Source organism: Amblyraja radiata, chromosome 4 (genome assembly GCF_010909765.2).
Source record: "Amblyraja radiata isolate CabotCenter1 chromosome 4, sAmbRad1.1.pri, whole genome shotgun sequence".
Lineage (NCBI taxonomy): Eukaryota > Metazoa > Chordata > Chondrichthyes > Rajiformes > Rajidae > Amblyraja > Amblyraja radiata.
The window spans coordinates 57,577,193-57,591,188 of record NC_045959.1 but is presented as its reverse complement, the minus strand read 5'-3'; the positions used below and the strand labels follow the sequence as shown (position 1 = coordinate 57,591,188).

At 44.0% G+C, this 13,996-nt stretch overlaps 1 protein-coding gene across 4 annotated transcripts in view; it reads right to left on the bottom strand.

Moving 5' to 3' along the window:
- osbpl1a (oxysterol binding protein like 1A) overlaps positions 1–10,483 on the bottom strand; it is a 128,762-nt gene extending 118,279 nt beyond the window's left edge. For 2 of the 4 annotated variants that reach the window (XM_033019514.1, XM_033019513.1), the window contains exons 1-2: positions 10,367–10,483; positions 611–743 (exon numbers count right to left, since the gene is read on the bottom strand). In XM_033019514.1, the coding sequence (XP_032875405.1) occupies positions 611–737 (127 nt within the window). In that variant the 5' untranslated portion in view covers positions 738–743; positions 10,367–10,483. The remainder of the gene's footprint in view (positions 1–610; positions 744–10,366) is intronic. The other 2 variants (XM_033019512.1, XM_033019511.1) reach the window with 2 other exon arrangements.
- Positions 10,484–13,996: the final 3,513 nt, after the last annotated feature.

Sequence of the window (13,996 nt, the reverse complement as noted above, 5' to 3'; positions counted from 1 at the left end):
CTCTGGAGATCATGGATAGGTGACATTTCAGTTTGGGACTCTTCTTCAGCCTCAAGTCTGAAGAAGGGTCCCAATCCAAAATGCTATCTGGTGAAGAGCCCCAACCCAAAAAGTCATTGATTCATATTCTACAGAGATGCTGCCTGACTCTCTGAGTTACTCCAGCCCTTTGTGTCTTATTTTGTAAACCAGCATCTACCGTTCCTCGTTTCCACCATTCAATTGAATGCAGCACGGTGGCGCAGCGGTAGAGTTGCTGCCTTACAGCGCCAGAGACCAGGTTCAATCCTGACTATGGGTCTTGTCTGTACGGAGTTTGTACATTCTCACTGTGCTGCATGGGTTTTCTCCTGGTGCTCCGCTTTCCTACCACACTCCAAAGATGCACAGTTCTGTAGGTTAATTGGCTTCGGTAAATATTGTATATTGCCCCTAGTGTGTGTAGGATAGTGTTAGTGTATGGGGTAACCGCTAGTGCCAGTGTATGGGGTCCTGACCGGAAACGTCGATTATCGTGTTCTCCAGAGGTGTGCTGCCTGACCCGCTGAGTTACTCCAGCACTTTGTGTCTTTTTTTGATAATTAAACATTCTTGCCTCTTTACTACTCACCTTTACAGTTGATGTTGAGAGGTGCCTTTCCATCCTTCCGGGCTTCCAGCAGCTGTCTCATGCCAGGCAAGTCACCATTTCGAGCCAGATAAAGCAACTGGTCTTCCATCTTCCTCTGCTCCTCCATCTGTACCTTAAAACAGATCAAAATGTAATAAAAATAAGCTGCAGGCGCTGGTTTATACCATAGTTAGTATCATAATGATGGAGTAACTCAGTGGGTCAGGCAGCATCACTGGAGAACACGGATTGATGACGTTTTGGGTTGGGACCCTTCTTCATTCTGAGTGTGGTTGGATGAGACCTCCCCACCTTCGAAGGGATCTACAGGAGATACTCTCTCAAAACGTCACCTACCCGCTGTGCCACTCCTTTAACTTGGCATCGTGTTCGGCAGGGACTTCACGGGCTGAAGGGCCAGTTCCTGTAACCTGTTCTGCAGTGGTATCTCTGAGCTCAGCACAAACGTTCTACTCGTGAAGGCTTAAGCTACCAGAAACATTACAAAGCTTCACAGGAAGAGTGGCAGTTCCTTACTTCCTCATTGCCTCCCTCCCTCCCTCCCTCCAGAGGTCCAGGTCAAGGCAAGTTCCCTTCACCATGCTGACCGCTGCTCATAGTTGCTCCTGCAGATCCATGTGCCTGTCTAAAACCCTCTTAAACACCACTATCGTAATTGCCTCCACTACCACCCCTGGCAGCACGTTCCAGGCACCCACCACCTTGTTTTAGTTTTAATAAAGCGCGCAAACAGGCCCTGCAGCGCACCGAGTCCACGCCGACCAGCGACCCTCGCACACACACACACTGGGGCCAATTTATATCTATACCAATCCATTTCACCTACAAACCTGCACGTCTTTGGTGTGTGGGAGGAAACCAGAGATCCAGGAGAAAACCCACGCAGTTCACAGGGAGAATGTATAAACTCCGTACAGATAGCACACCCGTTGTCAGGATCGAACCCGGGTCTCTCAGCGCTGTAAGGCAGCAACTCAACATAGAGAACGTACAACATAGAACAGCATAGGAACAGGCCATTCAACTCACAATGTTTGTGCCAAACACGGTGCCGAGCTGAACTGATCTCAATGCGGCACTGTGGCGCAGTGATAGAGCTGCTGCCTTACAGCGACACTGACCCGGTTTCATTCCTGACTGCGGTTTCTGTATGTACGGAGATTGCACGTTCTCCCTGTGGCCGTGTGGATTTTAACTGGGTGCTCCCCCTTGCCTGTGTTCACCTGTTACCTGTCATGCTTTGTCCTGCCTCCCTCAGCTTACTTCACTCCCCACAAGTCCGAAGAAGAGTCCTGACCTGAAACGTCACCAATCCGTGTTCTACAGAGATGCTGTCTGAAAAAGGGTCTTGAACCGAAACGTCACCTATTCCTTTTCTCCAGAAATGCTGCCCGACCCGCTGAGATACTCTAGCACTTTGCAGTTCTTTGGGTGTTTCTTGCTTTGTCATAATGCGTTTACAAATAATGTCACAATACAAGCATGCATCAAGCTACGACCAACAAAGCACACACACCTCTACCTCATCTGAAGATTAAGATTAGGCAAGTCTCCAACGACTTTTTACTACATCAAGATGCACCTTAGAAAGCTTACTGTCGGGATGCATCGCAGTTTGGTTTGGGAACAGCTCTGCCAAAGACCGCAAGAAATAGCAAAGAGTTGTGGATGTAGCCCAGTCCATCACACAGACCAGACTCCCCATCATTGACTCCATCTATACTTCACGCTGCCTCAGGAAAGCAGCCGACATAATCAAGGACCACTCACACCCTGGTCATTCCCTCTTCTTCCCTTTCCCATCGGGCAGAAGATACAGAGGCTTGAAAGCACACACCACCAGATTCAGGAGGAGCTTCTGACTACTTAACGGTCCTCTCATAAGCTAAAAGTCATGATCTTCCAACCTACCTCATTGCGGACATTACATTATTTTAATCTGCACTTTTTCTCTCTAACTAACACTATATTCTGCACTCTCGTATTGTTCTCTTTGCACTACCTATTGTACCTTTGTATGGCATGATTATACTTATGTACAGTATGTTCATCAGTCTGAAGAAGGGTCTCGACCCAAAACTTCAGCTATTCCTTCTGTCCAGAGATGCTGCTTGTCCCGCTGAGTTACTCCAGCATTTTGTGTCTACCTTCGATTTAATCCAGCATCTTCAGTTCTTTCCTACACATGTACAGTATGATTTGACTGGATAGCATGCAAAGAAAGTTTTTCACTGTACCTTGGTATAAGTGACAATAGAAAAAACACAATATCATTGTTGCTCCCCCGGTGACTGGTGCTAGGATGACACAGTGGAGCAGCTAATAGAGCTGCTGCCTCACAACGCGAGACCCAGGTTCGATCCTGACCTTGGGCACGGTCCGTGTAGAGTTTGCACTTTGCATTCTCCTTATGACCACGTGGGTTTCCTATGGATACTCTGGTTTCCTCCCACATCCCAAAAGGCGTGCAGTTTTGTAGGTTGATTGTTTAGTTAAATTTATTATTGTCACGTGTACTGAGGTACAGTGAAAAGTGTTGTTGACAATAATAAGTATAAATGGAGTCAATGGAGGGGAGGTTGGGGGTTTGTGTGATGGTGTGGACTGCATCCACAACTTGGAAGTGTTATCACTGTTTTAAAGTGGAGAAGACATCTTCAGCTTTACTCTCTGTGACAGCTCTACCAAGTGAGACACAAATTCCCCGAGTACCATTGAACGGCTGTGATGGAAGATTGGTGATGTAGTGAGAAATGTTATGGTTAGCTTTACTGGTTTATTAGGATTTTGTGCAACATTCTTTTGAAAACTTGTTCAGCTTGTAAGTATGTACAAAGACATTGCAATGTCGCAATTCTGTGCAATAAGTTGCTGGCCTTGTAGTATAGCTGTTGCAGGAAGGAAATACGATGGTTCCCGACTTCTAAACTCATTCTATTTTGCTTTCCAAAATTGGGTGTATTTTGGAAATAATTAACAAAATCACCCTTTGCTTAATCAAGCAATATGTTGGTCGCTGTGACTGTGACAGAAACAGTAACAAGATTAGATTAGATTAGATATAATTTATTGCCACACAGCCAGGCTGGTGGAATTTGGGTTGTCTGCAGCGATACAATAATAAAGAACACACAACCACAATAAAACTAACACAAACATCCACCACAGCATTCATCACTGTGGTGGAAGGCACAAAATTTGGCCAGTCCTCCTCCATTTCTGGTGTTAAGAAAAATAAATACCAAATAACAATAAAACAAAATGACAATACCAAATAAAATAGCTGTCACTGCAAAAATATTCTTACAATCTAACATTCCAAACACGGTTCATGCAGCACAGACAAGTAATACAGCAAACCAAATTAAATGTGTAGGAAGGAAATGCAGATGCCAGTTTACAAGGAAGATGGACACAAAAAGCTGGGGTAATTCAGCAGGTCGGGCAGCATCTCTGGAGAAAAGGAATAGATGACGTTTCGGGTCAAGATCCTTCTTCAGACAAATTAAATAACTGTTGAAACCACAAACTTTGTGGCCATGCTGCAAAGGTTTCAATGTAAAGTCACATGACAAGCCAAACTGAACGCAACAAAGTGCTAGAGTAACTCAGCTGACTTACTCCAGCACATTGTGAAACCAGCATCTGCAGTCACTTGTGTCTACAAATGAAATATAAATGCTATAAAGTTTGCACTGCCCAGCAAACTTCGTGGCAATACATAAAAATTGTTTCAATGTAATGCAAAACTACAAACCAAACTAGAAGAACAAAGTGCTAGAATAACTCAGCTAAATTACTCCAGCGCACTTTATTTTGTAAAGACATTAAATACAACTGCATTATAGTTTCCGCCAAAGATCCTATCTTTGGTTTCTGCTGCAAACTTCGGTGGCAATGCATGCAAGCGGTTTCAAATACAAAACACAAGCCAAACCAAATTAAATATAAACTGTTATAAAGTTTACACTACAAACTTTGTGGCTATGTATGTAGCCATGCAAAGGAACTGAACAAATTAAAACTAGACACAAAAGTACTGGAATAACTCAGCGGGTCAGGCAGCATCTCTGCAGAAAAAGGATGTGTGACGTTTCGGGTCGGGACTCTTCAAATAAGTTAAATACTGCATAAAAAGTGCTAGAGTAACTCAAGCACGTTGTCTTTTTTTTTTAATGGAAACCAGCATCTACAGTCTTCTGCTTCTTCTTCTTGTAGGATTCCGGCAGCGTAGACGCTGCTAAGCGTATTACTGCCCTCCACAGGTCAAAGTTTGAACTAAATTCTTACATACAGTCCTGTAACTTGCAGGAATTGAAGAACAGCCCTGGATATCAGTTGATGTTTCTCACTGTGTCCAAACAGAGATAAAACAGAAAAAGCCTCAACTCCAAGTCCTGTCAGTCTAACAAACAATACTTTTCTTTCTACCCTGTACTTTTTACATTCTAGGAAAACATGCTTAACTGTCTCATTACTCCCACATTCACACAAGCCAGAAACATGTTTCCCTACAATGCACAAATAGCAATTTAACCCAGTGTCCCAACCTCAATCTACACAGTTTAACTGAGTCCCTATGGGACAGAGATGTACAGAAACATATTTTCCTAACTTCAGATTGTATAGAAAAGTAGTGTCTACCCCTGACTTCCATTTCCAATCCTCTCTGCCATTCTTTTGTTAAGCCCTCTTTAATTATTTCTCTCAGTTCCACTCTCCCCAATGAGTCTGAAGAAGGGTTTCGGCCCGAAACGTCGCCTATTTCCTTCGCTCCATAGATGCTGCTGCACCCGCTGAGTTCCTCCAGCAATTTTGTGTACCTCCCCAATGATACATGGATATCTATTTCTCTTCTTAAACTCTCCTTTGCTATGAGGTCCACCTGCTCATTCCCCCTCACCCCAGCATGCCCGGGAACCCAGCAAAAAGTGATGTTACACGCAAACCCAATTCTAGAAAACACACTCATGATTTCATTTAGAATGTCAGGACGAGCTTTAGATTTCCCTATTCTTAAAGTTTCAAGAGCAGCTGCAGAATCAGAACAGATAATGACTTCTCTAAAACTGGCTTCCTCAATCCACCTTAGAGCCCATTGAATTGCCATTAATTCAGTCGTGAGAACAGAGCTTCCATCAGAAATGCGCCGGCCAATCTTCAACCCAAGCTGCTCCACATACACTCCAAACCCAGCTCTCCCACTAACTGGATCTTTAGATCCATCTGTAAAAACAATCAAAGTGCTCTCACTGATTGAATTAAGATATTCCACTATTCTTGGAGTCACCTCGCGCTTATCTTTTTCCTGAAGAAAAGCAAGCTCAATAAACAGTTCAGGAAGAACCCAATAGGGCACAGGTAGCCTTATTGTATGCTCTATAATACCCCCTTGTTCCAAACCCAGCTTCCTAGCCCACTGATTTATAATGACAAAAAATGTGTTATATTTGTTACCATCATCAACCTCTTGCAACAAACACCTTGCTGGGAAGGTATCATTACACCCACAAAGTTTAGCCCAGTAATGTAACCCTAGCTTAATGCGCCTTAACCATAAGGGCATTTCTCCCATTTCAACAATCAGGGCAGGGACTGGGGAAGTCCTGAAGGCTCCACAGCAAAGCCTCAAAGCCTTTGCCTGCAACACATCTAGCCTAGCCAGAACAGTTTTAGACGCAGACCCATACACAAAACACCCATAGTCAAGAGAAGATCTGATCATGGCCTGATAAATTAGCAGCATTGTCTCCCTGTTGGCCCCCCACTCACACCCAACCAGACTTCTCATAACATTCAGAACTTTTTCACACTTCAACACAATTTTACCTACATGCACAGCCCAAGTCATACGCTCTTCAAACCAAACACCCAAAAACTTAAAAACCTTTACCTTCTCCAATAGAGACCCATACATATACAGCCCTAACTTAGGTAACTTTCTTTTAAAACCAAATACCATATATTTAGTCTTAGAGGCAGAGATTTTAAAGCCCCATGTGTTCCCCCATTCCTCTAGAGACACTAACACTCTTTGAATCTGTTTTAAAACAAACTCTACATTACGACCTCTTTTCCAGATGGCCCCGTCATCTGCAAACAAAGACAGACCAAATCCTCTCTCTAATTTACAAAATATGTAGTTTATCATGATTTTAAATAAAACTGGACTGATAACACTTCCCTGCGGGGTTCCATTCTTTATTTCTACAGTCTCTGAGCTGACACTACCAACCATTACTTGTATTGTTCTATTCAATAAAAAATCCTTAATCCAGTTGAACATTCGTCCCCTGACTCCCAAGTCAAAAATTTTAATCATTAATCCCTCCTTCCACAAAGAATCATATGCCTTCTCAATATCAAGGAATACACTCACTACTGTTTCCTTGCTTCTAAATGCCCTTTTAATATCCTGATCCAAAACTGATACAGACTCCATTGTAGACCTTCCATTCCTAAAGCCATTCTGTACATCAACAAATAGTCCTCTGGTTTCTAAAAAATAAACTATTGGTTACCATCCTCTCCATAATTTTACAGAGCACTGCTATGAGCGCTATAGGGCGATATGAACTAGGGTCAGATGCCTCTTTGCCCGGTTTTAAAATAGGGACCACGACTGCATGTTTCCATTCCTTTGGTAAATAACCCTCTGCCCACACAGTATTAAACAAAGCTAAGATTTCATCAAGTACAGTATCATCCAGATGTTTAAATAACTCATACGACAACCTATCTCTCCCTGGGGTGGTATTTGCCCCAGATATAATTGCATCCTTCAACTCTTTTATGGTAAAAAACAGATTAAAGGTATTATCATTTACTAAACTCCTCTCCAGCTTCCACTGATTAACTGCCATCAGCTCGGTTCTCTTTCTACACCTCTCCACTCCCATGCTCTCTGATCTATGCACTGCTTGAAAACTGTCAACACACATGTCTGCTTTTTCCTTATTGGAGACTGCTACCACCTCACCCTTCTGCAACACTGGTAACAAACTTATTTTATATACTCCTGACATTCTACACACAGCTGACCACAAATGCCTTACTGGAGTTTCCGGGCCTAGCGTACCACAAAACTTCCTCCAACTATTCCTCTTTGCATCATTTACAACTCGTCTTGCTACTGCCCTTAGCCGCTTGTACTCCATTGCATTGACCAAAATTGGATACTTTCTTAATTTTCGATAGGCTATAATCCTATTCCTTACAGCTTCATCACATTCTTTATTCCACCAAGGAACAGACATACGGGACCTAGGTTCCTGCTTCACAGGAATAGTACAACAAGCTGCCTCATGAATCATGAGACTAATGGAAGTATTCCAACTATCTACAGAACCCTCACTATTAACCTCTCCAACTAAACTTAGAGCCTGCTCTCGGAATTTATCCCATTTGGCCTGAAAAAAGTTATATATAGGGACTTTCTTTTCCACTTCTCTCCTCAAATCCCTACCAAACCTACATAAAATTGGATGATGATCACTACCCAGTGTATATCTATCCATTGCATCCCATTCACCAATTCTTGCTAAATTTGATGAAGCAATTGATAAATCTATGTGGCTGCAGGTGTTTCTCACAATATTATACCTAGACGGCCTTCCATCATTTAACAATACCAACTCATACTTGTCTAGAAATTCTTCAACAATAACACCATTTTTATCCCTGTGATCACTACCCCATAATGGATTATGCGCATTAAAATCTCCAATCCATATAACAGGACACCTTACCTTCTCCATTATCTCATCAAAATCTGACAATATCAAGGGTTGACAGGGGTTATAATAATTTATCACAGTGATAGAATTCTGGCTGCTCCAAACCTCCACAGCCAAAACCTCAAGATTAGAATTAATGTCAACTTTCCTATACTGCAACCCAGTCTTAACAAAAGTTGCACAACCCCCACCTGATCCTATCAGACCTATCTAATCGCACACATTCATAACCTGGGATTACAAAATCTAGACAGGGCTTTAACCATGTCTCTTGGATACATATTAATTCTGGTGCTTCTTTAAATTCATCAACAAATCTCTTTAACTCTTGACCATTTCCAATCAGACTCCGGGCGTTCCATTGAAGTATATAAAACATTATGGTGTTAATGAGGATCACCATCATCCACCTCACTGACATACTACATACTGCTAGCTCTCGACAACTGTGACCTCTCCATACACTGACTCTCCGTCATGTATTGATGCAACTTTTCTGGCAACTGCTTTACACTGAGGAACCTTTCAGCTGCCCCCACCACTAACCTGATGATATCTGACCGGTTAGTTGCTTTCTTAGCTCCTACCAGCACATCAGAAACAAAAGACAGAAATTACTCCCTATTAAAAATCAACATGTCAGATGGAAAAGCCGACGGCAAGTTTGGCAGTGATCTGGCTTCCTAGCACCACTCTAGTCCCAGCGCTCACATCTCCGCGTTCTCTAGCCACCCTTTGAGCTGCCTCTGCATATGACACGTTGTTCTGATCCTTCACTTCCTGCACTCGCTTCGCCTGAACAAAGCGCTCACAACCATGAAACCCTACTGCATGATCCCCATCACAGTTAGGGCACTTAGGAGCCTCTGCCTTGCAATTTTGTATTGCATGATCTCCACCGCACTTTGCGCACTTTCTTTTACCCCGACAAGACCCAGCAACATGTCCAAACCTCTGACAGTTATAGCAGCGCAACGGTGGTTTAATGTACTCCCTCACTTGATACGCCATACTCCCAAGAAACACTCTCTGTGGCAGTATTCCATCTTTGAACGCAAGCAGGACCAGCGGGTCCCTGACTCCATTCCTACTCTTAAATCTCACAACATCAGTTACCTGGGCCCCCTTAACGTATTCTAAGATCTCCTTCTCAGACAAGCCATCATACATCCCATACACCACTCCCTTTATTCCCTGCTGTCTTCCTCTAGGGACCAAACTCTCCACCTTGACCACCAATTTCCCCACACCCCTAGCATCATTAAACTGTTTTCTGTCTTTGCAACAAACTCTTAACATCCCATTATACAGAATCTTGGCCTGAAAATCCCTGCCTATCTGGCTCTCCAAAGCGGTGGTAATTTTTAATGGATTCACTGCTCTAAATCCTGCATCTCCTTGATTTGTTCCTTTAACTTTAAACAGCACGACGAATTCTTCAATAATTCTAGTTCTCCTAACTTTACTTCCTTCGTCTCCTGACATTTCGGGTCTTTCGCTCGATGCCTCTCTCTTAGAGGCCCCCCTTTCCTTACCTACAGTCTGCCACCCACCACCCTCAGCCCCTCCACCCCCTGAAGCCATGGGCCTCTAGAATCTCTCCTCTCTCTACTACCCCCGCTACTTCCCATCTCGTCAGCATTAAATAAAAAAGCAAACAGACGAAATAAGAAAGTAAAAGGAACTAATTGTCTCTGCCAGAAGTTGCAGGCACCTTGGAAAAAGAAACCCAGTCACAGGCCGTCCAGCATCTACAGTCGCTTTCCTCTGCAAACTAAATACAATTGCTATAAAATCGAACGGACTGCAAAGTTCGTGGTGGTAATGCATAGCAAAGTTTCAATACAAGACAACTGCGAGAAAATTTGCTAACTTCGTGCCAATGCAATTAATGCCAGGTTTTACAGTGGAGCATTGGGTTGCCTGGTTCCACGCTGCAATACAAGAGATACACGGTGGTTTACTACGATACAAGAGTGGTTTGCTGCTGTCGCTTTACCTGGGGATCAGGGCTGGGGTTCCAATGGAGCGTTGACCCGGGAGCGCGTCACCGCGCTGCGACATCGACAATGTCGCGGGCGGGGATCCCGGATTCCCGAGTGTTGCTGTTTACCAAATGGACGGGTAGCGGCGTGGGACACACCGCCAGGGCGGCCTCTCGCATGCATGAGCATGAATCAGGACCCTTCTTGAATTGCAAACTGTACAGCAGTTGTATTTGATGCCGGTGTGTTTAGTTTTAGTTTAGAGATACAGCAAGGAAACAGGCCCTTCGGCCCACCAAGTCCCACGCCGACCAGCGATCCCGTACACTAGCACAATAGGGACAATTTTTACGTCTTTGGAGTGTGGGAGGAAACCGGAGCACCTGGGGAAAACCCATGCAAACTCCACACAGATCTGTGCAGGATCGAACCCGGGTCTCTAGCGCTGTGAGGTAGCAACTCTACCACCGTGTTGCCTTGCACTGAAACCCAGCCTTGTCTGCGGCAGCTAACATCATCACTGTAATATTTAATAGAAAGGAACTGCAGATGCGGTTTTACACCAAAGATAGACACAACGTGCTGGAGACACTCAACAGGTCAGGCAGCATCTCATAGAGTCTTAAAGCTCTGTCCCACTGTACGAGTTCATTCAAAGAGTTCTCCCGACTTTGCCCTGATTCGAACTCGGAGATTTACGGTAATGGCTGCTGGTCGGTACTCGGGGCTCTCGTGAACATTTTTCAACATGTTGAAAAATCTTCACGAGTCTTCCCGAGCTTACCTGTCGTTAGCGAGTCTTCCCAAGTACCTGCCGTTCGTGTTACGAGCCACTAAGAGACGTCTCCGAGCTCCGACGTACCCACTACGTTTATTCTCCGTTCTTACCACGAGTTTGATTTTTTTTTAAATTCGGGAGAGCTCTTGAATGAACTCGCATCGTGGGACAGGGCCATTACAGTGTGGAAACAGGCTCTTCGGCCCATCCTACCAACACCGAACAACATGCCCCATCCACACTAGTCCCACCTGTCTGGATTTGGCCCATATCCTTCTAAACCAGTCTTCACCACTCTCTGTCGTCTCCTTCATTCCTGGGTGTTCGAGTTGCTGAAACAGGAAACTAGTTGGTATGCTCTCTACTGTACACCTGTAGAAGAACGTTTATCTCTCCATGATTTCTCCGCCAGATGCCGGTCTCCAATAAAAAGGCACTCATGTCACTTCTTTGTGACTCTCCTTCCCAGACTGCCAAGTGTTCCCCAGGAATCGAACATTAAAACGCAACAAGATTTGCATTTATATTGCGGCGTTCATGTCTTTCACATCTTCTTCTGAGGTGGTGCAGTCGTGCAGCTGGTAGAGCTGTTGCCTCACAACATCAGAGACCCAGGATCAATCCTGACTACGGGTGTTGTCTGTATGGAGTTTGCACGTTCTCCCTATGACCAAGCGGGTTTCCAAGTGGGTTACCTCCTTGCAGACCTTGCACTGTTTTTTTTGCAATTTCTCTTGTAACTGTAACACTATAACATTATATTCTGCACTCTAGTATTGTTGTACTTGTGTATGGTTTGATTGTACTCGTTTATGGTATGATTTGACTAGATAATGCGCAAACACTAACTCTGCATGCCACAATAATAACTCAACTCCGATGCCTATGAATCTCATCATTGTTAGTCGAATGGTGTTACATTAGTTCTAAAGATTAGGTCCATTGCATTTCCTCTGCCAATTGCAATGTGGGTTAGAATCACAAATTTATCACCCTTCAGCCAAACATGTCCATGCCGACCAAGATACACCTTCCAATCTAATTTCATTTAGCTACAACTGACTCGTATCACTTCACAATGAAGACACAGATCTATCCTCCAGCCATCCAGTACCACTTCTGTAGCTTCTGACAGACCCAAAGCAATCTCATGCCTTACTGTCATAGATCACCTCCTGTTTAATCTAACAATATCAAAGGGATGACAGACATAAAGTGCTGCAGTAACTAATCTCTGGAGAATTTGTGGAATTCCCTGCCACAGAGGGCAGAGGAGGCCATATCACTGGATGGATTTAAGAGAGAGTTCGATAGAGCTCTAGTGGCTAGTGGAATCAAGGGATATGGGGAAAAGGCAGGCACGGATTATTGATTGGGGACGATCAGCCATGATCACAATGAATGGCGGTGCTGGCTCGAAGGGCCGAATGGCCTCCTCCTGCACCTATTTTCTATGTTTCTATCTCTTGGATGCATTTTAGTTTAGTTTATTTAGTTTTTTGTCACGGGTACCGAGATGCAGTGAAAAGCTTTTGTTGCGTGCTAACCAGTCAGCAGAAAGACTATACATGATTACAAATGAGCCATCTACAGTTTGCAAACACATGATAAAAGGAATAACATTTAATGCAAGATAAAGTCCAGTAAAGTCCGATTAAAGACAGTACAAGGGTCTCCAATGAGCTCAGGATGATCTCTAGTTGTTACTAGGATGGTTCAGTTGCCTGATAACAGCTGGGAAGAAGCTGTCCCTGAATCTGGAGTTGTGCATTTGCTGGTGGCATGAAGTGTAGATTATGTCAATTTATGGAGACATTTGGAGACAATGGAGACATTTTATCAGTTGGGATTTATCCATCTGCAAACCCACTAGGACATCCAGTTTCACCTCCTGTTTAATCCAACAATATCAAAGGGACAACAGACACAAAGTGCTGGAGTAACTAATCTCCGGAGAATGTGGATAGATAACATTTCAGGTCGGGACCCTTGTGAATGTAAATTTAAGAATTCATTTTATTTATGTTTTTAATACCTCGTATAGTTAATTTCAATAACGCTTATTACTATCCCTTGGTGATTCAAGTGACAGTCAGAACCTTTTTCCAAGAATGGAACATCAAATTTGCATACTGGAGGGTATAGCTTTAAGTGAGAGGGGCAAATTTTAAAGGAGATGTGATGGACAACTTTTTTTACACAGATTAAACAATACATGTTCAATCCAGCAAACTCCCTCCCACCGGCGCTCTGGGCCAAAGATTACTAGAGCAAGAGCCCTTACTGTGATGGATCTTTGCTCTGGCTGTGGGCGGAGGGTCGTGACCTATGACGTACATTGAATACGCTCCATACCTGGCAGTGTGGGGGCGGGGCCAGTGCCGCACATGCGCACTGGGTGGAAACACAGAAGGAGACAGAGAGAGAGAGACAGAGAGACAGAGAGAGAGACAGAGAGACAGAGAGAGAGACAGACAGAGAGAGAGACAGACAGAGAGAGACAGACAGAGAGAGAGACAGAGAGAGACAGACAGAGAGAGAGAGACAGAGAGAGAGAGAGACAGAGACAGAAAGAGAGACAGAGAGAGACAGAGAGACAGAGAGACAGAGAGAGAGACAGAGAGACAGAGAGAGAGAGAGAGAGAGAGAGAGAGACAGACAGAGAGAGACAGACAGAGAGAGAGACACAGAGACAGAAAGAGACAGAGAGAGACACAGAGAGAGACAGAGACAGACAGAGACAGACAGACAGAGAAAGACAGACAGACAGAGAAAGACAGACAGAAAGAGAAAGACAGACAGAGAGAGACACAGAGAGAGAGACACAAAGACAGAGACAGAGACAGACAGAGAGAGACAGAGAGAC